The 24,941-nt window shown below is 41.2% G+C and overlaps 3 protein-coding genes across 4 annotated transcripts; 1 reads left to right on the forward strand and 2 right to left on the reverse strand.

The window, feature by feature from the left end:
* LOC8058424 lies at positions 3,688-8,595 on the forward strand. Of its 2 annotated transcripts, XR_002448031.1 has the most exons (6): positions 3,688-3,935; positions 4,024-4,356; positions 6,829-6,878; positions 7,001-7,053; positions 7,920-8,353; positions 8,410-8,595. XR_002448031.1 is itself a non-coding variant. In XM_002437321.2 (5 exons), the coding sequence occupies exons 2-5, from the start codon at positions 4,082-4,084 to the stop codon at positions 8,289-8,291; spliced, it is 750 nt and encodes a 249-aa protein (XP_002437366.1). In that variant the 5' UTR covers positions 3,688-3,935; positions 4,024-4,081; the 3' UTR covers positions 8,292-8,574. The 2 variants fall into 2 exon arrangements, 1 of the variants encoding a protein (XP_002437366.1); XM_002437321.2 differs by having other exon boundaries at positions 7,920-8,574.
* Positions 10,573-14,102, reverse strand: LOC8058425 (probable GMP synthase [glutamine-hydrolyzing]). Its single transcript, XM_002438713.2, has 5 exons — positions 12,954-14,102; positions 11,817-11,874; positions 11,635-11,718; positions 11,305-11,446; positions 10,573-11,212 (listed from the first exon to the last, which is right to left on the reverse strand). Exons 1-5 carry the CDS (start codon positions 13,510-13,512, stop codon positions 10,817-10,819), a joined length of 1,239 nt encoding a protein of 412 aa, XP_002438758.1. The 5' UTR covers positions 13,513-14,102; the 3' UTR covers positions 10,573-10,816.
* On the reverse strand, positions 20,605-24,367 carry LOC8069342 (phospholipase D Z). Its single transcript, XM_002438714.2, has 7 exons — positions 24,024-24,367; positions 22,940-23,144; positions 22,556-22,757; positions 22,264-22,457; positions 21,812-21,965; positions 21,390-21,554; positions 20,605-21,267 (listed from the first exon to the last, which is right to left on the reverse strand). The coding sequence occupies exons 1-7, from the start codon at positions 24,202-24,204 to the stop codon at positions 20,818-20,820; spliced, it is 1,551 nt and encodes a 516-aa protein (XP_002438759.1). The 5' UTR covers positions 24,205-24,367; the 3' UTR covers positions 20,605-20,817.

The raw sequence follows: 24,941 nt of genomic DNA on the forward strand, positions 1-24,941 counted from the left end.
GCGCCTGTGGCCTCCCCAGTGACCTCAGAGTTGCCAGCCCGTCCTACAACTCGGCTGCAACACGGGATCAGCAAGCCCAAAGTTCGCACCGATGGCACGGTAAGATGGTGTCAACTTGCACCCACTTCTTCTGATGAACCTAGCTCAATTGCAGAAGCACAAGGTGATCCAAAGTGGGTAGCAGCCATGAATCTCGAGCATCAAGCTCTTCTGAGGAATAAGACTTGGCACCTTGTTCCACCACCGAAAAGTAAAAATATAGTTGGGTGCAAATGGGTGTATAAAGTAAAACGGAAAGCTGATGGCACTGTTGATCGATACAAAGCACGACTGGTGCGCGAAAGGATATAAACAACAGTACGGGATAGATTATGAGGACACCTTTAATCCTGTTGTGAAAGCTGCAACTATCTATATTGTTTTGTCTATTGCTGTTTCCAGGGGATGGTCACTGCGGCAACTTGATGTTCAGAATGCTTTTCTCCATGGCTTTCTTGAGGAAGAGGTGTACATGCATCAACCTCCTGGGTATGAGGATCCTGCTCGCCCTAACTATGTTTGCAAATTTGACAAGGCCCTGTATGGTAGGCTCCACGGGCTTGGTATGCCCGGTTGTGCAGTAAGTTGCAGCGACTTGGTTTTGTGCCTTCCAAAGCTGGCACCTCTCTTTTCTACTACAACAAGAATGGGCACATTATATTTGTTCTTGTCTACGTTGATGATATTATTGTTGCGAGTTCATCCTCTCAAGCCACAGATGCACTATTAGCTGACTTGCAGGCCGAGTTTGCTCTCAAAGACTTGGGAGATCTGCACTTCTTCTTGGGCATCGAAGTCAAGAGAGGACGTGATGGTTTGATTCTCACCCAAGAAAGGTATGCTGTGGACATCTTGAAGCGGTCAGGTATGCAGCTATGTAAGCCGGTTGACACACCGCTATCACCATCAGAAAGATTAAGCATTGAGAGCGGTAACAAACTAGGGGCTGATGATTCTACTAAGTATCGCAGCTTGGTTGGTGCTCTCCAATATCTGACCTTGACGCAGCCTGACATAGCATTTGCAGTTAACAAAGTGTGTGAGTTTCTACATGCTCCCACCACTGTGCACTGGAGTGCTGTCAAGAGAATTCTGAGGTATGTGAAAGGGACTAAAAATCTTGGACTGCAGATTCGAAGGTCTAGGACTATGCTTGTCAGCTCCTTCTCAGATGCAGATTGAGTTGGTTGCATTGATGATAGAAGATCAACGGGTGATTTTGCAGTGTTTCTTGGTGATAACTTGGTGTCCTGGACAGCCAGAAAACAACCAACTGTGTCAAGGTCTAGCACCGAGGCAGAATACAAGGCGCTAGCGAATGCCACTGCAGAAATGATTTGGGTCTAAAAGTTACTCACTGAACTCAGTATCACACATCCACCCTGAGCTCTGCTGTGGTGTGATAATATAGGAGCAAAATACTTGGCTGCAAATCCTATTTTTCATGGTAGAACAAAACATATAGAAATTGATTTTCATTTTATACGGGAACGAGTTGGACAGAAACTGTTGGATATTCGTTTCATACATACAGGAGACCAAGTGGCCGACGGATTCACCAATGCTTTACCAGTTGTGAAACTTCAGCAGTTCAAGAACAATCTCAACCTAAGAAGTGGCTGAGATTGAGGAGGGATGTTAGAAGGATTGGTTCAACACGTTTGTAGGGGTTACGGTTGTAGAGTTGTACCGTGTATATGGAATATGTGTTGGTTGAGATATATTAGGAATATCAAGATGTAATTTCATATTTTGTGTAACCTGCCACGATGGGGGCTATTCTCATCTATATAACACGCAACCTAGGATCTCTAGGGGTAACCTCGTTAACCCTAATTTTTACACATCGCCATTCCCATCCATTTTAAGCTAACGGCATTATAGCTCTCCATCATTTTACCGCTTATTATCCAATCTAACTAACTACTCTTCTCACTCCAAATTAATTCTTTCCAAACCCAATATCCTCTCCGGCCTCCACCTATTCCAGTGTACTGAATTGCTGCATTCCGAACGCCTGGTCCCAACTCCCAAAGGTCCCCGCCAACTCGATCGACGCTCGCGGCACTGCGCATCGGCATGGTACGCCGCAGCTCCGCCACCGCCGACAGCAACAGCGGCAAATAAACAGCAGCTCCACCACTGTACGCCGCAGCTCCGCGCCTACATGCGTGAATCGACCACCACGGCACCGGTCACTCTGCACACGCGCCACGCGCTCGACTCGGTGCCCGTGGACTCCTTACCCGCTCAAAAAACATTCAAGGCTCCAGGCAACAACTCCGCCGGCCGGCACGGTGACACGGTCATGCGCCGACGTGCAGCTCCTCACCAACAACTCCGCCGGCACCGTCATCACCCACTCCGTTCCTTTATTGATCACACCTTTCGAAAGTGATGCATGCACGATGGAGTATCACCTCTAGATCCTAACGGCAGGTTTTTTATGATGATGCAGTTTATTTATTTTTTTGGAGCCGCCATGGATGTCCACGACGACGAGGTCGACCTTGAGTTCCTGATGGGCAACATGAGCGGCTAGCTGTACACGCTGCCTAGCTACCAACGTGTTCGCCAACAGCAATTACAGCGGCAAAGAGCAGGTCAGAGACAGATCAACCGCCACCGCCGAATCAGCCAAACACACAGATCAGTAGTTGATTTTATGATCCTACGATTTGCAATCCTACCGTTAGAGTTCCGATCCGATTCAGAATTATGATTTTAACCTTGGCTGTAATGCTAGCATTATTTACCATCTAGACCGCACAAGTGTTTCATTGACCCCCACGGATTGCCATGGTACTTAATTCAACATATTAAGGGTATGTTTAGTTCCCCATAAAATAAAAAATGCAAAATGCCAACTACTTTAAAATAATGAAATACAAAATGCTAAAATTCTCATAGTTGTGTTTAGTTTTATTCAAAATGCAGAATTTATTATCCTCATAAGGGCCTCTTTGAGCTTTTTTAGGTTTTTTGTGTCCTCTTGAGACCAAAATCCAAAATGAAAAATAACTAACTTTTTGCCAAAAAAATTGCATAATATTTAGTTCCATTATATTTATACAAAATGATGGACGAAAACTCAAAAAAAAAAGAATAAAAGAAGAACTAAACACCCCTCTAAATAGTCTCACTGTTTGAAGATTTATCTTGGACATACCAAATCTCTCAGTCCCCTCTGTGTAAGAGTAAACTAGTTTTGTGAATTCATCCCAGCAAGTTGAGAAGACAAAGGAGAGCTTCCGCCCAGGATCACTACCCACATCGCCCTAATTTTTACTGTCCGTCCGATCTTCTATCGGATGGCCACAACATACGATTGCAGATTTCACCAGGAGTAGATTTTGGACCTGCTTCATGTAGATCCTTAATATTATGCAATTTTCATCCGGAATCATCGACCTGAACAGCTAGGCGTTTCATCATACGCATGGGAAAAATCTAGCGTGGTCACTTCGAGCCCTCGAAGCTATTGACTGGGATCTACTCCACTCATAAATAGGCCCAGCGGGTAGTCTAGATAGGCCCAGAACTATCTTGAAATCTGGCCCAACAAAAGTTTACTACTTCGCAGCCCATAAAAAATAGGCCCAAACAGGCAATATCGTCTACACTCCTACGCGAGACATGAGTCCGCGACTCCATACTCCATACCGGCGACCGCCGCCGGCCGCCCCCGCCCCCCGGCCAAGCCGGTCGAGCGGCTCGAGGATCCCCCGTCGGCCGCCGCCCACCGGCTGCTCGCCCCCTGCCGCCGCCTGCCACCTCGCCAAGCGGTTGTCCGGCGGTGGCGGGCGCGCCAAGGAGCTGATCGGGATAGCCGGCGGCCGCCCAGTGCCCCAGTCCGCCGTGCGCTCTGGCCCCGCGCTGTCCAATTGCAGTCCCTGGTGAGTTTTTAACGAAACTTTTTTTTAGTTTTTACCATATTGTATTAAATAATTTTGGCAATAAGCAAGGGACTTTTTTTTTTACTAGAACTATCTTGGTTTCGAATCCTGGGTCCGCCACTGACTCCACTACACGGTTCAACCCGATGCTTCCGGCGTTGCGGCCTCGCCGCCGGCTCCCGGTGGCATCCCTCCGCCGCCGCCTCTGCACCCCCTCCTCCTCTGGTACTGGCAAGAGCGATCTCCCCGTCGACGCAGCAGCGGTGGCTGCGGCCACAGCAAAGGCCCGGGCGGAGGCGGCAGCGCGGGCTCGGGCGGAGGCGTACAAACAAGTCCAAAACTTCGATTGGAGCAGTGGCGCCGACTGGAAGACCGCCGCTAACATCCTCTTCACGGTCCCCCCCAAGCGCAAGGAGTTCGGGTGAGTATCAATAGACAGCCATCTTTCCTCTCGTAAGGTTTATGGGTTTCGTAGTGTCGGTAGCCATTACATCCCGAGGCGAGGTTAGATGGAAATATGGAATGGGAGTAGGATAGGGGCAACGAGATGAGATGTAAGTTGACTGTCTCATTTCTCTGGGAATGGTTTAGCTTTTTTGCTTTTGCTTCATGATACTGACAATTGTAGGCTTGTAGCATTGGCTGAGGAGTTGTCAGTTGTCACAAGTATGTCATTTAGTTTTGCATGTATTATGAGTTTATTTAGGAATCTCTTTTGAATAGCCTTCTAGAAGCAGTTTCCACCGCTCCAAATTAGCTAGGAATGAGTAAAAATGCATGTATAGATTTGTTAGGGAATTTGTTAACCCTGTTTTATTTCTGATGTGCAAAATAGCCCAGAAAACCTCTGCAAAACTGAATTGTCCCCAAAGAGAAGTAACTCCCAATCTATGGAAAATCCAGTCAGGAATAATAGCCTCCAGAGACCTATGGTTTGAATCCAAGTTGCACTCTTCTTTTATGCAAGACTTCTGGAATGTCGTGAAGCAATGAAACATATGTGATTTACACTTTCAAGCTTGCCACATAGAGCACAGAATTCACCCCACTGCCAGTTATTTTTCCCCTTCTCTTCTGCAGCTGATTGGATCTTATCATGCAATGCTTGCCATAGGAAAATATTACCTCCAAGGGCATTTTGCAGTTCCAAATTTTCTGTGCATTGTAGCTTGAAACATTCCTCACAGTATCTATACATAGATTGGCCCCTGTTTGTATACTGTCAGTACTTTGCTTGAACGCGTTCAACCCTTGTTTCCATCTTCAGCTAATAATATGGTACTTAGTTCAACATATTAACTAGTTCCCACTGTCTGAAGATTTATTTTGGACAAAATGTCTCCAGAACCCAATCTCTCACTCCCCCTCCTTGTAAAAGTGAACTAGTTTTGTGAATTGATCCCTTCGAGTTGAAAAGACAAAGGAGAATAAGGTCGTAATAGAGAGATCATGTGTGCAAATATCAGTCAAAGATCTTGTCTACCTGCTATTGTGAATAGTATATGATACCCCTTTTTCAAACACGATATGCGATACAGCCCCACCGAGAAATGGGTCCTCCATAAGGATCAGTGTCTAAAATGAGCCCCGATTTGGCATATATTTGTTCCTCAGCAACTGATACCCTGCTCACTGTCCCTCCATAAGATTAGCTTGCAATGCATAACAGATGTTGGGCGTCTGATGGACTTTTGCCAGTAGGGGTTTGCCTCACCCTGCTCATTGCCCCCTGTGGCCAGGAGAACAAGTCAATCCAACACATCCTTTGTGTCTGTGTATTTGCAAGACAAATGTGGTTCCTCCTCTTCTGTTTATATGGACTATCTGATTTATCACCATTCCTTGATGAAAAAAATCTTATGTGAATGGTGGTTGAGAATACTTGTTTTGGCCCTGGCAACATCAATGGAGGCCTAAATTCATTGATCACTTTGGCTGCTTGGCCTTGTGGAAGCATTGTAATGATGCTGTCTTTAATGGAGTTGTTCCCAGTCCCGGTGTACAACTTGTGCCTAGCAGGTGCCTGGGATCTGGCTCACCTAGAGGTTATTGCTAGATAGGAGGCTGGCAGTTCTGTTTGGTTGGGCCTTTTAGTTCATCAAAGGAACAAATGTGATTTTTCTGTATGAGGGGTGTGGCAAACTCAGTGATAGCGCAGCGGTAGGACCTCTAGTCAGTAGGCTGCTGGTCAGGGTTTGAGTCCTGGCTTGCACGAAGAAAAGGCCCCTTGCTGTGTAACTGTCTTCAGATATACACATTCTGCAGGCGTGTGCTGTAGGCGTGTCCTGGGCAGCTAGCTTTCAGGGCTTTTCTCAACCCTGCAGTTCAAGGAAATTTCTACCTTAACTATAATGCCTCGTGGGAGATCTTTCCCCCTAGGGTCAGTTTTTTTTTGTACGAGGGGTGTGGAGGTGTGAGTCTTGGGTGCATTGTATTCTCTGATTTATTCTTCATAATGCAATGATATCTACTCTCTTGTGTATTAGAGAAAAAAAGTAACTGATACCATGGGTGTTGAAAATTACTTTCAATTCTCCAGATCCATTTAATAAGAAGACATTCATTCAGAACCTTCTATTTAGCATACCTAAGGCTAGCATCTCATATCATCTCATGGTATTTAAATTGTCACTTGCTCCTCTCCAAAGAAGCCTTGATCCCACTTGTTTCCAGTTTCTGTTGATTATTCTCTTTGGGATGTATGTATTAGTTATCTACTGTGATACATTGATACTACTATCAAATATATCTGAAACTTGGACTGCCATTCCAAACTGAGTACCACTCAATCTGTTGAATTTGCGTGGATTGTAGGTTTTGAAGTCGATTTCCATTAAGAAACAAATTCCAGTGACAAGCTTCACCGGTTTCTGTCTTTCTCGTTCCATTTCAGGCTTGATTTCCACCTTGTGCAGCTCTTCTTTGTCTGCATGCCCTCACTAGGTTTGTTTCATGAGAAAAATCTATTCCTTTCTGATGCTTGGCCGTGCTTTGGAAAGCCAACTGTGAATCTTGGTTCTTCCTTTTGAGAATCTTATGTTGTGTTCTTTTGTTTTGTTGTGCAGCTGTCTATTTAGTGGCCCAATATGCACGGAGGGAGATCAAAAGGATGGAGGGGGTAATATACTGTGACCTCTTATGAACAATTTTTAATGGAATAAATTATCTATTTTGGAACAAATATGATATTTGACAACAAAGGGCTGAACTATGAATTACTTAAAGCATGTTCAGCTGTACTTACCAAAATATGGTGGTGCGAATTGTTTCCGTAGATCAAATGCTACTTAACTGATGCATTATATGCAACCACAGTAATTGAAACTGAAAGAGGTTATTTGTTATTTGTTTGGTAATAATGCTAATTTAATTGAGTTTAACCATTGTCATTCACTTGAAAAGCATACTTGAGTTGGTTGTCGTGTCTGTTTGGATAGAGCTGTCATGGAGTCTATCCTATATGCATCAACCATGCTGCTTATGAGGACAGTTAAATGGTTAGTTGATGCATTTTAGACTGTTTGCATTTGCATCTTATATTTACTTGGGGGAACCTGCAACCATATATTATATATTGGATTTCTCTTTCACTGTGTTATAATTGTATAAATGCAGAATGACATTGTTGTTTTGCAGTTTTTCACTTGCTCGACCAATTATGGATCATCTCCATGTAGAATGCCATATTTTCTTGTTTCTCAAAATGTACTCAATGATGATCTTAAAATTCTTGATAAACCAAACTTTACTTTTCATGTTTGCTTTTGACTTCAAGTGGCTTTGCAACCCAATGGCTCTAATTATCAAAGATAATGGTCTATTATTACTTTGTACCCACAGCAAGTTCAAATGAAGTATCCAATTTTCAGATGTGCCAATGCCCAAACATAAAAAATGCATCCACTAAGAAAGAAGTTTCTTATGATAATATAGAAGGCATGTCCACTAAACATAATTTTACTGAAAGTTGATGTCATATTTCAGGAAGCAGAAGAGAAAAGGAAAAAAGATGAGGAACTTGAGAAACAAAAACAGCTTGAGGAAGAATCTGCCAAGGAGGATGCTGATTCAAAGCTTTCGAAGGTTTTAGACAGGGTAGATACACTAGAGGCTGTCGTTAAGGAAATTGTGGATGACAAAAGGAAACTCTCTTCCCCTGATTTACCAACCAAAGAGGAGGTTGCGAAGAAAGATAAAGCATCTCTGGGCAAGGCTTCTGATTCGAAAAACGATAGTCAGCCAGTGACAGTCAAGAGTAAGGACATCAGTTGTGCTGCAAATGCTCCAGCAAATACTGCAAAACCAAACATTAAGGGGATTTGTGATAAGGCTTTTCCTGTTGAGTCCGAGAGTTGATAAATCGTTCAATTTTCTTTTTGTGTTTCTTAGAGCCATTACTGTTCTTCGTTTGAGGTGCCCACCCACCCTCTTTCAACACAAGATGGGTGTTTAGCCATGTAGTCTCGTCCTCAATGGTAAGTGAATGAATAGATGTAATTTCCACTTTGGAGTTTCCACAACTGTGATATGATGGGTCTTAGAAAAAAAATAGCGAGCTAACGTTTTGTGCTACCTAGCACCTTTGATAGTTGGGGCTGTGATTTTGGATAATGAATATGGCAAATCCTTCTGCTTACTAGGCTGGGGTATTGTGTGGTAAGTGCACTTGTCTGGTTGTGCAACTCGTGACACCAGAGACTCCATATCAGACTAAAGAAAATACATCTCCTTCCAGTGTGTGTGTGTGTGTGTGTGTGTGTTTGCGGGAAAGCAAATATTCATCCTCTTCCTCTTTCTTTCTCTACCAAATTTGGAAGATGAATCGGCAAAGGTTATAAGTTTGAGTAATTTTTAATGTCCAAAGGTTGGGTGCATTCCACTGTATCCCTGTGTTATGTCAAATCCTGTCATGTCATGAAATTTGAATAGTACTTAATCTGCCTCCAATAAATCAACTTCTAGGCTAAACAAACTTTCTAAGTTTATTCAACTCAAATTTATATAAAAGAACACTAAGTTTGACACTTATAATGCGCCCCAGGAATTGGAAGTCCATATCGGAAACTACTGGAAGTGTTTCTTCTGTCCACGCCAAAAGCTATTTTTCATGTATTTTAAGGAGCTTTTGAAGATGTTTATAAATTATAATACATTATACTATTGTTATCTTCTAGGGACATGTTTGGGACAGCTCATAAAAGTGAATCTGCATCTGAGATTCATCATAGAGCAGCTCATCAATGAATTTTGGATCCATTATAGATCTACCAAAGAACTGTTTGGGTAACTGCAACTCCAGATCCATAAAACCAAGGTTTTGGTTGGAACGGCCTGTTTTGCCCTTGAGGTTGTCTAATATAGTTTTTTTTAATACAGAACACGTGTTTTGTTTATATTTGTTAAGGCCTTGTTTAGTTGCCAATTTTTTTGGTTTGGGTACTGTAGTACTTTCGTTTTTATTTAGTAATTATTATCCAATTATGGACTAACTAGGCTCAAAATATTCATCTCGTGATTTACAGACAAACTGTGTAATTAGTTTTTAGTTTCAACTATATTTGATGTTTCATGCATGTGCCGCAAGATTTGATGTGACGGAGAATCTTAAAAAGTTTTTGGTTTTTGAGTAAACTAAACAAAGCCTATATATATATATAACACAAATAAAATATCTTGACACAAATATCCAAGAGCACTCAACATTAACCCACAAGATAGATAATTAATTAATACATGTCCATGACAACATCTCAACAATATTACGATTGTCCAATCATAAAAAAACTAAAGATTAAATGAAGACTAGTATTAGTCACGAGCATGCTATTGCAAACTGAAATACAACAGTGTTATAATAGTAAGGCATTGTTTAGATGTGAAATTTTTTTGAATTTCGTAGCACTTTCGTTTGTTTGTGTGGACTAACTAGGATCAAAAGATTCGTCTCGCGATTTACAGGTAAACTGTGTAATTAGTTTTTATTTTTATCTATATTTAATATTTCATGCATGTGCCACAAGCTTCGATGTGACAGATAATCTTAAAAACTTTTTGGTTTTTGAGGTGAACTAAACAAGGCCTAATTCGTGTTGCCTCGATTTGTCTGCCTCGACATTGGCAGGATAACTACACATCATGCAAACGACAGCACAGAGCAATGTACAGGCTGAACTGGCAGTTTTCATTGTAGGCCACTTGTGATCTATTCCAGAAAAAAAAAATTGAAAAGAAAACCTATGCTCCAGAGTCCAGAATCTCAGCTTGACCTAGTATGTTCTATATCTATTAAAAAAATTGCTCCAGAGTCCAGAATCTCAGCTTGTTTACTTCTGAATTTATGCAGAAGTGAATCTTTCTTGTTTTAAAAATGAATAAATAGCCTAGATCTTTGGCACGAAGCAGTTCGACCTCTGAGCCTTGTGAGAGTGAGACTGTTGTCCTCACTCCTCACAAGAAGGCATAACTGACTCCATGGTTAGGTTCCTGAGCCCCCAAGAAATTAATCCCATAGCAGTAATCTCTGGTCACCTGCTTAAATGAGCCCTGCAGCAAGCAGCCGCTGGGAATCCAGTTATGATGAATGCGACCTCAAATCATAATATGCCAAGGAAATCTTTCTGATAAACAGCAGTGATCAGGAGAAAACTGCTGGATGATTGACAGCAATAATAATTTCATAGTTTCTTGATCAGTAAGAAAAGGTCATCATCCTTGGCTTCCCTAACCATTCAATTTACAATAGAGTAAGCGTTAGCAACAGAAATGATTTTTACAAAAGCATTTTGATTCCTGACCTCAATTCAAGGATAACCTAACACATTGTCTACATAGAGATAACACAAGTTCAGTAGCCATGTTGCTATACCAATATCCACATGGTGCTACGAAACAATAAGAGCATCAATCGTCCTTGGCATCTCTGGGTTTGTGGTAATCTCTTCACAATAAATCTTCGTTGTCATCTCATCTTTTTTTGGATCTGCCTTCATGTTTACCCTGTCAATGTCACTTGTGCAAAGAGTTGGAATGGCATTGCATTGTTCGAACCGGAAGCAACTGACCAGGTGATCATTTGTTAGACCTGCAGCCTGCATGAAGGAATATATGACCGTTGGGCCCACACCTCGGAATCCCCTTCTCATCATGTCTTTGCTGATTATATCTGCCTTTGGGCTCTTGACAGGAACTTGTCTTGGATATCGGAACTTGCTCACTATAGGCTTGTGGTTCAGAAAACCCCAGCAGTACCGATCAAAGGATCCAAATTCATCAACAATCTGCATCAGTTTTCACAAACTTATAGTTCCAGGCAAAAGACCACACCAAGGGAAGTACCAAATTGGCAGTATATCAAGCAGGCACTACCAACCTTTAGTATCTGGCGAGCATTCTCAAGGACCACTCGGAGCTTTTGCTCTGACAAAAGAGAATGGGCAGTGCTTCCAGGTGCCACAAGCTTCTTCTCATTTATTTTAGAGATAGCAGCAGGGTCAAACTCCATGAAAATTTCCCTAGAAGATTCAGCATGGATCTTACAAAATAAACCATGCAGAGTAATTTTATTTAGGGCCCCTTTGGAACACAAGAATCATGTAGGAACTTCACAGGATTCAGTTTATTTTCACAGGAAAAACACAGAAAACATGTAACAATCCCGCATTCCAGAGGGGCCTTATTTTCAATATTGCAAGACCTGTACCTGAAAAGTTGCCTCCTCTTGAGAATTTCAGGCCATGTAAGCTCAGCCAATGCACCAGATAGTACAAGTAGCTCAAACAATCTCCTGTAGAACGACCATGGTCAAATATCCTTGGGCAGTCTGAGTCCTATTCACAGAAGATAAATAGCAAAGATGAATTTTGCAATTTTCAGTTTGTATACCTGTCATTGTGCACAGGAACCCCCCACTCCTCATCATGGAAAGTGACATAGCAAGGATCTGGTCAGTAGAAAACATGATAAATCAGCTTTGTTCGTAAAAATCCGTAACTTAAGAAACACTTCATCAGCAAGGCCTAGAAAAAGGCACAGGATAACCATAGCATGTGATGCCGTCAAATAAAGCTGTACCTCAAGCTTTGGGTGTTTGGTCTTATTGGTGCTATAGATGGAGCTATTAAAACTACTAGTGTGTTATTTTCAGGTTGTAACGTAACCATTCCTTTTACCAAATTTATGGTTTCAAGCAATTACAGTGGGTTGCTACAGCGGGATCAAAATCAAAGGGCACATGGTACATTACCATAGATTGATCTAACGGGCTGGTATTTAGTTGATGAGTCAAAACTAGATATTATAGCTAATTACATATGTAACTCTGTGGAAGTGTCAAACTGTCAATGACAAGGCAATCCTTTAGATGAAATTGCATATGTACTGTTAATTATATATGCAACTATAGTCAATTACAGATGTTGATGTGAAATTGCAAGAGATTAACCAATCCATTGAATGAAGGAAATAAAAACAAAAGGGAAACAAAAAAGAAAGGAGAATATGCTCTTTACACTTTATAGGCAACCTAAAGGAGGAATGCTAACTTTATCTAATGTAGGCAGAATCACCATCTCAAATGGTTCCAATATCCAACCCCATGACAAACAAGAACAGCTAGAGTTTAACAAGCTATTAACGCAGTAGACGATATATCATCATTCCGGTTAGCAACTCAGTAGCATGCTGCTCTTGAGGAAAGGCTAGAAGGGAATATATTCTTTATTAACCTGTGGGGTTTCGCATAGCTTTACTACATGTCTACATCATATGAACAAGTGTGATAAAAAGTGCCTGGTTAAGGATTGTGACACATGTATACATCATAATGAATTGTGACACATGAATGGACTGATTATCCAATAATTCGAACAAGCATAAATTACGCACTCTAAAATATAGTCAGTAACCAAAACATCAAGAAACAAGAATTGTATTCTTCTTCTGAAGAAAGGAAAGAAGAATAATTCTTACAGCAAACTAAGATTTTGACAAAGAACAAGTTCCAGAACAGAAGAAGCTCACCAGTAGTTGGAGTCGCCCAAGCGCACCTCCTCTTCCCTTCCACAACCTCTGGTGTCACCGGAGCAACAAACTCCACCACGACGGGCTTGCTCTCTGCCGTCTTACCCATAGTTTTGCCTTGCTTCGACGCAGCCATCGGCCCCGACCGGCCCTTCTCCACTTTCCCAGTGAAAGCCCGGACGCGGACCGACTCCGCGGAGGCATCCGAGGAGCAAGACGACGCGCTGAGCGGCAAGCCCGGATGCAACAGCGGCGCGTCGCTCCTCCTCAACGGCGGCCCAGGGGGTGTGCGCCGCGGCGACGGCATAGGGGACGCACCCTTGGGCGCGCCACCTCCGCCCCCGCCGACTGCATTCCTCTTTGCGCCCTCCTCCGCCTTGGGTGCGGCAGCCGCAGGCTTCTCTGGCGTCCCCACCGCCTTCCTCAGGGGCTTCGGCGACGGTTTCCGGGCGTTCGCCGGGCCCGACCTGGCCTTGTTGCCCCCCGGCACCAGCACCGGCCTCGCCTCTGCCTCCGGAACCGCGATGTTCAGGGACCGGACCCTCGGTGCCCCGGCCATGGAAACCACCAAAAGTTTTTACCGCCCAAAAATTCAAATTTTACCGGGTTTTCCACTCGGCGCTCCTCAAGAACCGAGCAAAGAATTCCAAACGCCCGTAGAAAATTACCCGCCTCGTCGAGCTAAACCCCCCACGTCCACGAACTTAAGATCCGCCTCCGCTTAGACAAGCACGCAACCAAGAACTCCTCGAAATCCGGACTCTTTTCCCTCCCTAAAAAAAACCTCCAAAAAAAATCAAAGTGGAGCGAGCTCCGGGCCAAGAACCCCAACCCCAGCCGTGCTTAGGCCCGGCATTGCACGGAGGAGCCCAGGAACCCGATAAACACCAAGACACGGCCCCGGCGGACGGCCAGTGCCCGGAGCCTGCACAACGCCGGGGAAAAGTGAAATCAGGGGAAGCTGAGGGGATTTGGAAGCCCTAGGCGGCGGAGGGACGGGGCGAGGCAGCCGCGGGGAGGGGAGAGGCGCAGGGGGGGACTGGAGCTGCTGCAGCAACTGTTCCGAGGACGAGGGAGGAGGTGGAATCCAAGGAGAGAGGAGAGGAGGGGGCCGAAGCGGTTGGCGGAGAGGTTGAGGGGGACACTGCACTAGTAGCTCGCTAGCGGCTAGCGGGGGACACTGGCCTGTTCTGTTTATTTTACACCTGTTTTTATTTTCGGGAGGGGGTGTGTTGCAAAAGTTTTTAACTTTTGTGGGAGAGAAGAGTTTTGGTTGTATCTGTACCCTGGACCACTGCGCGTGGGCCCGGTAGCTTCTTGCTGTCTGATGGTGTACTTTTCCAACATGGCCCACCTGTTTTATACATTTGTCAAAATACTGTATAACGGCTGGCTGATTAGATTCTCGGTGGTTAATGGGTTACACGAGGGAAATGGTTTCGCACATGTATCATGCACCATCGTGAGGGCTTGTTTGGCATGCATCTACCAGCTTAATCCATATTTGGTTGAAATGAATTACAGAATTAGGATAAATTTTGATTTAAGTTACATCACAATTTACTTCAATACACATAGATTGAGAAAGATATTTATGCATCTAATAAGGCCTCACACTTTTATTATAGGTTGTCTTTTAAATATTCTTATACCAAAATTAATGAACATAACCTGGAAGAGAGTACTGTCAGCAAATTTTGTTCATAAGATGACGAGATAGGAACAAGTGAACAACAAACATGTCATCAATCAAAGTTTCATGTCACCATTTGAATAATGAAATTACCGTGAACTAAGAGTAGGTTAACTCCTTTTTAGCATCTCTGTGGTGAAAATTGTCCATCCGAGATTATGCCTTCAATTTGATGTGCTTGCATTTTCCAAAAAACTATATAAAATTTAGTAATGTTTGTTGTTTCAGTGATAGGTGATGCACCTTTGACAACGAGATGAATTCAAAAGCTACCAACTTAGGCTTTGTTAGTTCACCCAAAAACCAAAAAAATTTCAAAATTCCCAGTCACATCGAATCTTGCGACACTTGCATGAAACATTAAATATAAACAAAAATAAAAACTAATTACACAGTTTGCCTGTAAATCACAAAACGAAATCTTTTGATCCTAGTTAGTCTATGATTGGACAATATTTGTCACAAACAAACGAAAGTGCTACAGTAGCGAAATTTAAAAAAAATTCGCATCTAAACAAGGCCTTTTTTATTCGCATCAAAAAAAATTCGCAATGGTACTCGATCCATTTCAAATTATAAGACATTTGACTTTTTTATATTAACTTTGACCACTCGTCTTATTCAAAAATTTATGAAATATATCACTTCTTTTGTCGTGGCTTAGTTTATTAATTAAAGATTTTTAAGAATGACTTAAGTTTAACTATTTTTGCATAATTTTTTTTAAATAAGACAAGTGATCAAATTTGAAATTAAAAAAAAACATCTTATATTTTTTGTAATTTAGAATGGAGTGAGTAGATTGGTACTCCGTAGGAGGCTAGCAGGAGGCTCGCCAAGCTGTGCAAGGTTCCGGATGATATGATGGTTTTTTTTAGCATTACTATTTACAGGGAGAAAAATGCAAAAGGGCCAACCGTAAAAAGTATATATTCTCTCTGTAAAAAAGTTTTTGACTTTCATCGTTCGTCTTATTAAAAAATTCTATAAATTATAAAATAAATAAATAAATAATTATTAAAGTACATTTAGTGTTAAAATAAATCGTAACAAACAATATAATATTTAGATAAAATGTTTGAATAAAATAAATGGTCAAATAAGATGTCTAAAAATAAAAAACGATATATTTTTAGACGGATAGAGTATGCACCATGATTTTATAGCAACGTAAAGAGTGGTGGTGAGCTTTTGCTGTCGACAGTGACGGGCGGTGGTCCAGGCCGAAGCCTCGTGCAGTTGCCCGTTGCCCGTGGGCCTATCCCACGCGTCGTGCCGCTGCCGACCCTGGCACCCCTGCGCGACGCGCGAGTGAGCCGGCATGCTGGGAGGGAGGAAGCCAGGGTCCCGCGCGGGAGTACGGCGCTAGTGCTCTGCCGCTGGGCCGTCCCGTTTCCCTTTCCCGTGACCTGCGGACGGGGCCCAGAACGGAACACCGTTTCTGGAGCCTTCCGCCGGTTCCGTTCCGCACTCTGCTGCACCTGCACGGCGTCTGCCTCTTCGTTCTCCGTGCGGTGGACCACGCGCACGTACAGAACCGGACTGATGCAGATTGCAAGCTGAAACTTGCCTCTCACTGCGCCGCGCCTCGTTGGTTTGGTTGATAAGCCAATACTATTGATTAATTTATTATAAAAAAAATACTGCTAAATGAATAGTAGATTCGGCTGATAAACTTACGTTTTGTTTAGTTCTTTTTTTTGTTCAAAGTACTGTAGCAGTTTCATTTTTATTTGGTAATTATTGTCTAATTATGGACTAACTAGACTCAAAAGATATATCTTATGATTTACAGAAAAAACTGTATAATTAATTTTTATTTATATTTATATTTAATGCTCTATACATATGCCGCAAGATTTAATGGACGAGAAATCTTGAAAAGTTTTAAATTTTTGGTTGAACTGAACAAGGCCTTAAGCGAGTCTAGGACTAGGACTAAGGGTTCTCAGCTCTCTGGTCATCAGGTCATGGTCACGTGAGCAGGTCGCCGCTTGCAGCTCACAGTCACAGCTATTGCAATTTGCAGCAGCAAGGCCGGCGAGCTCGTCCAGTGTACAGCTACTGTACTGTACAGGTAGCTTCACGATCCTCGTCGTTGCGAGTTGCGACCTATAAACTACTACAGGTGGTTGGAGACTTGGAGGTGGTTAGGGGCATTAATCAGGCCGGGGTGGATGCTTCAGCTGTCAGTAGTGTCGCGTCACCTGAGATCGCGACTGCTCTGGGGGCAGTCCTGGGCCAGCCAGACCGATGTCTGTTTCCTGTTTCCTCCATGGATGAAGAGGTCTCCTCCTCGTCGGTTCGTCACGGTGAATCGAGGGGGCTGCTACAGTCCGCCCATTCGGACCGGGGCCACCGTCCGGCAGCTTCCCGCCTATTTTTCCCGCCGCTTGTATCACATGCAAATTTAATTAGCAGCTGGCAGAGGTAGCCTACGTTAGACAGAGGTAGTATGCATAAAGCTAAAGTTGTCATATCTAGCTGGCCCACCACAATCAATTCAGCCTTCAGCTCATGCACGTGATTTTTAACGAAACAAAAAAAAAGTCATAACTACTAAACCAAATATTAAAATTAAATTTCGATTTGACCATCGAGTTCCTTACAATAAATCCTTCAAAACAAGATCTCACATGAATATATTTAGATAACTTTTTTTAACGAACATTTATTTTATAAAGATAGAACATTTTTATTTATTTATCAGAAATGATGTTCTAAGTTCAAAAAAATAATGTTCTATCTTTGTAAGAAGAGTGTTCGTTCATAAAACTGGTATTATAATATACATAAAAATAAATATATAATAACATAAATAAAAATAATAAAATGTAGAGCAAAAACATAAGACAAAAAAATAAAACATGTTATAGAAAAAAATTAAAAGAATATCACATAGATGCTTTTTAAACATCCTAAAAATATGCTATAGAACACCACATGTATACTAAACGAACATTGTTAGAAATACCATAGAACATCATTTAATGCATTATAGAACATCACATATATATTATGTGAACACTAATAAAATACATCACATAACAACATATGTGTAGTAAGTGAACATCACTAAATATATCATAGAACATTACTAAATAAAATATAGAACATCACATATATTATGTGAACATTACTAAATACATCATAGAAAATAAAATGTATATTAAGTGAACATCACTAGATATATCATAGAACATTACTAAATACAATAAGAACATCGCATATATATTAAGTGAACATCACTAGATATATCATAGAACATTACTAAATACAATATAGAACATCGCATATATATTACGTGAATATCACTAAATACATACCACAGTATTATATGTTTAGTATGTGAACATAAAAAACACCATAGAACATCTCGTTTATAATTATTAGTAAAGAAACAAAGAACATTACATGCACAACATGCGAGCATCAAAATAATAAGAAAATAAAAAAATAAAAGAAACATAAAATATAAAAAGTTAAAAGAGTATTAAAAAACATAAAACAAAAAAATAGTGAAGCATGAAAATATAAAATAAATGAAAAGGAAAAACTATAGAAAACATTAAGTAAAAAGAGAAAAAAAAAGAATAAACATAAAAACAAAATTAAATGAAGTAAACAAAAAAAGAAATATGAAAACATAAAAAAATCACATGAAACAAAAATAATAAATTGAAGCAAGGAAAGAAAAATAATAAGAAAAGGAAAGGAAAGAAAATAAAAAGCAAAAGAAAAAAATAAAGATAAACAATTTAAAAAATGAAAAGAATAATAAAAACACATAAAACAAAAAAAATAAAAAATAAATTAAGCACAAAAAGGAAATAAAAAGAAAAAATAAATGAAGCACCAAAAGAAAAGAAAAACCAAAAAAAGAAAATGGCACTTCGCCCATACGCCGAAAAACATAGGTTAGCCCATCGCCCGTGGACGACGGTCGCGAGACGGCAACAACAGTTTGTGGAGACACAAGGGCTAAATATAGTATAAATAAAGAATAATAATAATAAATTGAATGAAATAAATACAAAAAATAATATTGATCCACGCGCTTGTATGTAGATTTTTTAGTTTTTTTCTATATGTAACTAATATCAGTCTACTAAAAGGATTGAACAACTACTACCCAACAGGATCATCCAGAGGCATTTGTTGTGCTTCCACCGCATGCATACCGCAAAAAACGATCCAATAAATACCTTCATAACTAACGCTATATTAATGTGTTGGTAAATAAAACAAAAAAATAATAATGAAGAAAGGAAATAGAAAGTAATAAGAAAATAAAATAAAATAAATAAATTGAAGCAGAAAAAGGAATAGAAAAATAAATAAAGAAAATAAAAAAGTAAAAAATAAAGATAAAATAAACATAGTAAAATAAAAATAAGATAAACAAAAAAAGTAAAAGTAAAATCAAATTGAAGCTATAAAAAGAAAATAAGAAAAAAAAGAACAGAAACAAAAAAATAAAGAAAATAAAAATACCAAGAAAAAAGGAAAAGAAACATAAAGAAAAAGAAAAAAAAGAAAACTAGACAACAGCGAATGAGAGGGAAAAAATAATAAAGAAAAAGAAAAGAAGATAAAATAAGGAAAAAAGAAAAAATAGGAAACAAAAAAGAAAACATACGCACCTGGATGAAAACCGTCGCCCGTACATGTGAGTAGCAGCTGCTCGCGTCCACACGCGGAAACATCGCGCGGGAATCATCGGACCGAGACTCCCGTCCGAACGTTCGGACGGGAAGAATCCCGGTGAATCGACGCCGCCGGCCGAAGCGAGCAGCCAACAGATAAGGGAAAGCATTGGTCAGGGGCGGCGCGATAGCATGCGATGAACTAACCACCTTTTGGAGAGCGCGGTGGTCATTGGTTAGAATCCATGTTTTAAATAGCGAGCTAAGACCAAGGTGTTTAGTGTTTTATAAATCATAATTAACGTACTTTAGCGGTAAAATTATACATGAATGCAAATAGTAGTGTAATTTTTTTCAAGCTATTTCAAGCTATAGCGACAAAAATAGCGGGCTATTTTTTTTCCATGGTTAGAATACCCAGAACTCCATTCATTTGCAAAACGTACAGACTTGTCAGTTGCAAGGGCTAAGGATTCAGCCTCTTCTTCTTCTGAATTCTTGAGCATTCCAGTTTCAAAAGTTGTTTTTCTCCGGACGCAGCAGCTAGACCGCAGAAACTCTTTAATGATATCCAATTATCTCAAGAGGGTGTGATTCTTGGACTTTGACGAGACACACCACTATCCACCCTGCCAAATGGCTCCCAGAAAACCTCTTGCCAGTGCAGGCACAAAGTGTTCTTTTGGCTGCTATTCAAGGTTAGATTAAGCACCGGGAACATCTTGAGAAGCAAGAACTTGAACTTGGAAAGTTTTAATTGCGTCCTCTGCACAGGCAATGTAGAAGAAACAGTTCAACATCTTTTCCAAGACTGTCCATTTGCACACACAAAAAAAATGTTGGGGGTATTCTGAACTTAATTTCCAAGACTGTCCATTTGCACCAAAAAGAAGTGTTAATTGAAGGCTTCAAACAACACTTCTTTGCCCACTTCTTTCTTGAGATTTTCATCTTAGCTGTATTGGAGTATCTGGGCAGTGAGAAACGGCGTGATTTTCAGAGGAAAACGACCATCTTTAATAATTGCGGAAGAGTCTTCATCGATGAGCTAAACTTGTTCCTCAGAGCCAAAAGAAAGTTCTTACCAGCTCTTCAATCATATAGATACAAACCCTCTCGTAGCTCTTGTTTCTAGTTATATTTTTTTTCATCTCTTTCTCTGTGCCTTGAGCACCCTAAGCTCTCTATGTAATATGTAAACTGTTGTAAAAACCTGTTGACATTCAAATTGGGCCCAGGGAAGTTTTCTATATATATACCTTTTTTATATAAAAAAATTATATATATACTTGTTCACAATTTTGTTTTCAGATTGTTGAATGCGGCTTGACCTGACCAACAAGTAATCCTCAAAAGTGACTATAGTTTTAAATTTCAGTGGAAAGTATTTACAGTTATAGATTTGGGAATCAATTGCCAGTGAGATGGCTTAGTCTCAGAAGAAAACAATTTCACAACACAATGATGCTTGGCTGTGTGTGTGTGTGTGGTGGGGGGCAAAAAAGGATTGGACTAAGCTGTGATCCTACACAGACTCATCCAGCGGTTCAACAAGCACGGTATAAGGAGAATACCAATCTGCATCAAAGATATCCTGCAGCTGTGTAACAATGTTGGGGTTGTATGTTCCGAAGCTGACTCCAGCCGTGGTGTAGAAGTAATCCCAGATGAGGTTGCTGGTGCCGATGTTCGCCCTCACGTCGCTGACAGCGTACTTGCCATGGTTCACCCTGGTGAAGCCAGGATAACGGTTCCCCGTCATAGTGCCACCTTGGGACAATGCAGGTCCGGTCTCGTTGTACCCAGGAACCATGTAGTATTTGATCTCGACCTTGCCACCGCAATGGTTATATGTCGAAGATGCGCAGAGGATGTTGGAGTATAGAAGGCTCTTCAGGTACTTTTCAGTGTTTGGGATGAAATGTGCCCAGTAGGCAACAATTAGCCTCACGGTTGCATTCTTTGAGAATACTACCTGCCAGAGAATCAATTTACCCTTGGTGAGATCACTGCCTTGTTGCTAATTAGAGGTCATACCTTAAAAAAAATGAGTCTGGTTTTTGCCAGAATCAACATGTTGGATCCAATTGTAAATACCTCTGAGATTGCAGATGACAGAGAAGACCAGTAGACTGTTTGAGTAGCATACTGTGACTGCCCAAGCCAATCCATGGTATTCATTCGTACAATTCCCCCTAACTTAACAGAATTAATGGTGTCAACCCAACCCTGCTCATCTGCTTGGAATTTGCCAAATGTCACCTGTGAAACAAGAAAAGATGAAACCAACGTCCTGAAACGTACTTACTTACTAGATTAGTCCTTGGACCATTTATATTTTATTTAAATTGGATGTCTTAATCCTAAGTTCACGAAATAAATTATGTCAGATAGGTTAAGGTAATGAAACATGAATATCAATGATGAGTTTATACTAAAAGTTAGTTTACTAAAGCATCTATTCACTGAAAACTATGGACTCGCAATACCTAGATGTCTATAATGTGCTACAAAGTTACCTCAGGTGGTGCAAAGGAAAGGTAGCTCAAGTAGTGCTCTTGAGTAGATTTCTTGTACCCAGGGGTTTCAAATGAAACATCAATCATTTCAGGATTTGCAAGAGCTGGATATCCATCTACATATGGGATGTCAACTGAAAGTGGTATGGGTGACCTGTTTGCAGATTAAGAATAAATCTCTATTATTTGATCTAACAAAATACTATCCTGAATATTTTTAGAGCACTTGATGAAACTGCAAGACAGGATTTAATAAGTAATTAGCAGCCACTGAATCATTATAAAAGAAGAATGACAAAGGTATAAGGTATGTACGCATTTTCAGAATTGAAGATGGATCAAAATTAAGACAAATGCAGACAAGATAGGCTAACGGATAGATTGTACACAATTTACTTCAAATTTGTGTGCTAAGTAGTAAATCGGTGCGAACTGCAGAGGGAGTTGCAAACCTGCATCTTTCTTTTGGCTGTAGGAAATGAGACCAGCATGGAACCTTTCTAGAAACTTGCCACTCCTTATCCCAGGCTTGTTTGGTGTAAGAAGTTGAGTTGAGGGTTGAAAGCGTCCATAGATTTTGAAAATATACTTCCACAGTTTTTGCTATCTGTGGGCAATTAGCAAAATAAATCCCAAGCTCCTTGACCTGCAATGCATGTAAAAGTAGTGCCACACAGGTTAACCAAATTGTTCTCTCAGCACTACACTGCAAATGTAACAGAACTTGTTTTTTGTCGGATATACCTGAGTAAGGGATTTCCAATCGTTGTTTGCTGACCCTATGTACACATCCTTTTTATCTGATATCCAGACCTTTGCATGCACAACACCAGATCCCCACCAATCCTCAAAAAGAACGGTTGCATTCTCAATATTTGGTCTTCCTGCAGCCAGATCGGCGCTCTCTTTGTCAAAATCAGGAGCGAATCCAGAGTGTTGGACAATCCTGAAACGATAGTACAGTTGTTAATAGAGAAATTAAATCTCTCCGTGCACACACTGCTGTTGGCAGATAGCTATGTCAATATTCCATTTTTTTTAGGCCCACAAACTCTACTCCAATCATCCTATGCTTAAGTAATCGACATTACATAAACTGACAGTTCCAGTATCATACTCAAAACTTGCCTGATTTTGATCTTACGATCTGCAGCATTTTCCAATGCCTTGTAAACCAGGCGGCCCTCGTCAGCCCCAAATCTCTTCATGTCACTCTCGGAGAATCCATAATCCCCAGATTTCGGATTGTTTGGCTGAGCTAAGAACTGCCAGTACTGTGCAAGGATGTCCAGACTATTCGTTGCATTCCCCGAGAGCCACTGAAGTACATCTCCTGTGGACTCACAGAAAGAACCAAGTCATCAACCCTATGCATATGTAGTGACTGCAAGAAGTATTGGTAATTTCAGAAACCCACATACCGGTATCACCAACTATCACCAATAAAATTCTTAATCGTGTGTGTATTCCAAATCTAATCATAGCATTATTACTGAAACCTCAGCCGAATTACAGAATGCACAACAAAAGCCTTCATATATAAAATCAAAAGGAGTTGCCATCTTTCCAAGAATGTACATATTTTCCTAACTAGTAACGCGGACACGCCATATATACCCCCAATTACTCCATCAGCGGAGCAATATCCGAATTGCGCACAGTGAGGCTGATACAGACCAATATCCGAATGCAAATCTTCCATCCATAGATTCTTAAGGCCTTGTTTGGATGTTATCGGATTTACCTCAATCCACATTTGTTGGAGTGGATCGGAGTGAAATTTAGTTTAAGTTCCACTTCAATCCACCCCAACACATGTGGATTGATGCGAATCCGACTACATCCAAACAAGGCCTAAGCAGTCCACATCACCTAGCGTATTGAAATGGGTTACCTCACTTAGGGCTTGTTTGATACACATGGCTAGTTATTAGTTGGAGCTAAAAATTAGCCCACCTATTAGCCTTCCTGTTTGGATGCACTAGAGTAAATTTTAGCTAATTTTTAACTAGGTAGCAATTAGTCCTGGTGCCCAGACCGGCTCCGAGAAATGGAGCTAACCAAAACGAGAGTATCAAAGTGGTGGCATTCTCGACACATACCCTTCAGCATATGTGGTGGCGCCTACACCTAATCCCCCAAACCGGCAAACTACCATAGACACGCGCAAGTGAGGTGATGCAGAGAGCGAGAGAAAGTAGGGGATATATACCGGTGGAGAGGACCCCGGGGACGCGGCGCAGGTGCGGCATGTCGGTGGGGATGGACTGCACCAACCACGCCTTGCAGGTGTCCGCGCCGGCGTCCGCTGCCAGCGCCCCCCATAGCACGGCGGCAGCGACGAGTACGGGGAGGATGAGGAGGAGCCGCCGGCGGTGCGGGGAAGGAGCCATGGCCCGTGTCTGTTCTCAGCTCTGAAGTTTGGAGTGTGAAGCCGTCAACTGTCGAACTGACGCTTTGGTATGCATCTGCCAAGACTACATGAGCATAATAGTATATTTTAAAAATGAGATGAGAACTGCATCAGATGAGACGCAGGGAAAGATCCAGCAGGTGGGAACGGGTGAACGCGCGGCGGCGGCTGCGGACTTGTTTAGCACTTTCGTTTGTTTGTGACAAATATTATCTAATTATAGACTAACTAGGATAAAAAGATTCGTCTTTTGATTTTCAGCTAAACTGTGTAATTAGTTTTTGTTTTCGTCTATATTTAATGTTTCATGCATGTGCCACAAGATTCGATGTGACGGGAAATCTTGAAAACTTTTTGGTTTTCAGAGTGAACTAAACAAGGCCTGCATTTGATTGGTTGACTTTCAATTGGCCATGGGTGGATCCGCCGTGAGTGGAAGAAGACGCCGCCTCGTTTGCTCCTCCGAATTTTTTTGTTCTCTCTTTCTCTCCGTTCAAACGTGACGAGGTGTCCACTGTACGGAGACTCCAGAGTTCGCGTCTTCACGCTATTCCTTGAGCATCTCGACTGCTAGTCTGCTACTTCATCATCTCTTCCTCGTATGAACTGGATATGAGTAGGGCCTTGTTTATCCAAAAAGTTTTGGGATTTTGATATTGTAGCATTTTCGTTTTTATTTAACAAATATTGTCTAATTGTGGAGTAACTAGGCTTAAA

The sequence above is a fragment of the Sorghum bicolor genome, chromosome 10, assembly GCF_000003195.3.
Source record: "Sorghum bicolor cultivar BTx623 chromosome 10, Sorghum_bicolor_NCBIv3, whole genome shotgun sequence".
Taxonomy (NCBI): domain Eukaryota; kingdom Viridiplantae; phylum Streptophyta; class Magnoliopsida; order Poales; family Poaceae; genus Sorghum; species Sorghum bicolor.

Coding starts and splice junctions, on each gene's coding strand:
- LOC8058425 (XM_002438713.2), bottom strand. CDS start 13,512: ATGGCCGGGGCACCGAGGGTCCGGTCCCTGAACATCGCGGTTCCGGAG. Junction 11,447..11,634: donor AAGAGGAGGCAACTTTTCAG/GTACAGGTCTTG, acceptor TGAATCTTCTAG/GGAAATTTTCATGGAGTTTG. Junction 11,213..11,304: donor ATGCTCGCCAGATACTAAAG/GTTGGTAGTGCC, acceptor AAACTGATGCAG/ATTGTTGATGAATTTGGATC.
- LOC8069342 (XM_002438714.2), bottom strand. CDS start 24,204: ATGGCTCCTTCCCCGCACCGCCGGCGGCTCCTCCTCATCCTCCCCGTA. Junction 22,458..22,555: donor ATTGGAAATCCCTTACTCAG/GTATATCCGACA, acceptor CATGCATTGCAG/GTCAAGGAGCTTGGGATTTA. Junction 21,555..21,811: donor TTTCCTTTGCACCACCTGAG/GTAACTTTGTAG, acceptor CTTGTTTCACAG/GTGACATTTGGCAAATTCCA.
- LOC8058424 (XM_002437321.2), top strand. CDS start 4,082: ATGCTTCCGGCGTTGCGGCCTCGCCGCCGGCTCCCGGTGGCATCCCTC. Junction 4,357..6,828: donor CCCAAGCGCAAGGAGTTCGG/GTGAGTATCAAT, acceptor GTTCCATTTCAG/GCTTGATTTCCACCTTGTGC. Junction 6,879..7,000: donor TGTCTGCATGCCCTCACTAG/GTTTGTTTCATG, acceptor TTTGTTGTGCAG/CTGTCTATTTAGTGGCCCAA.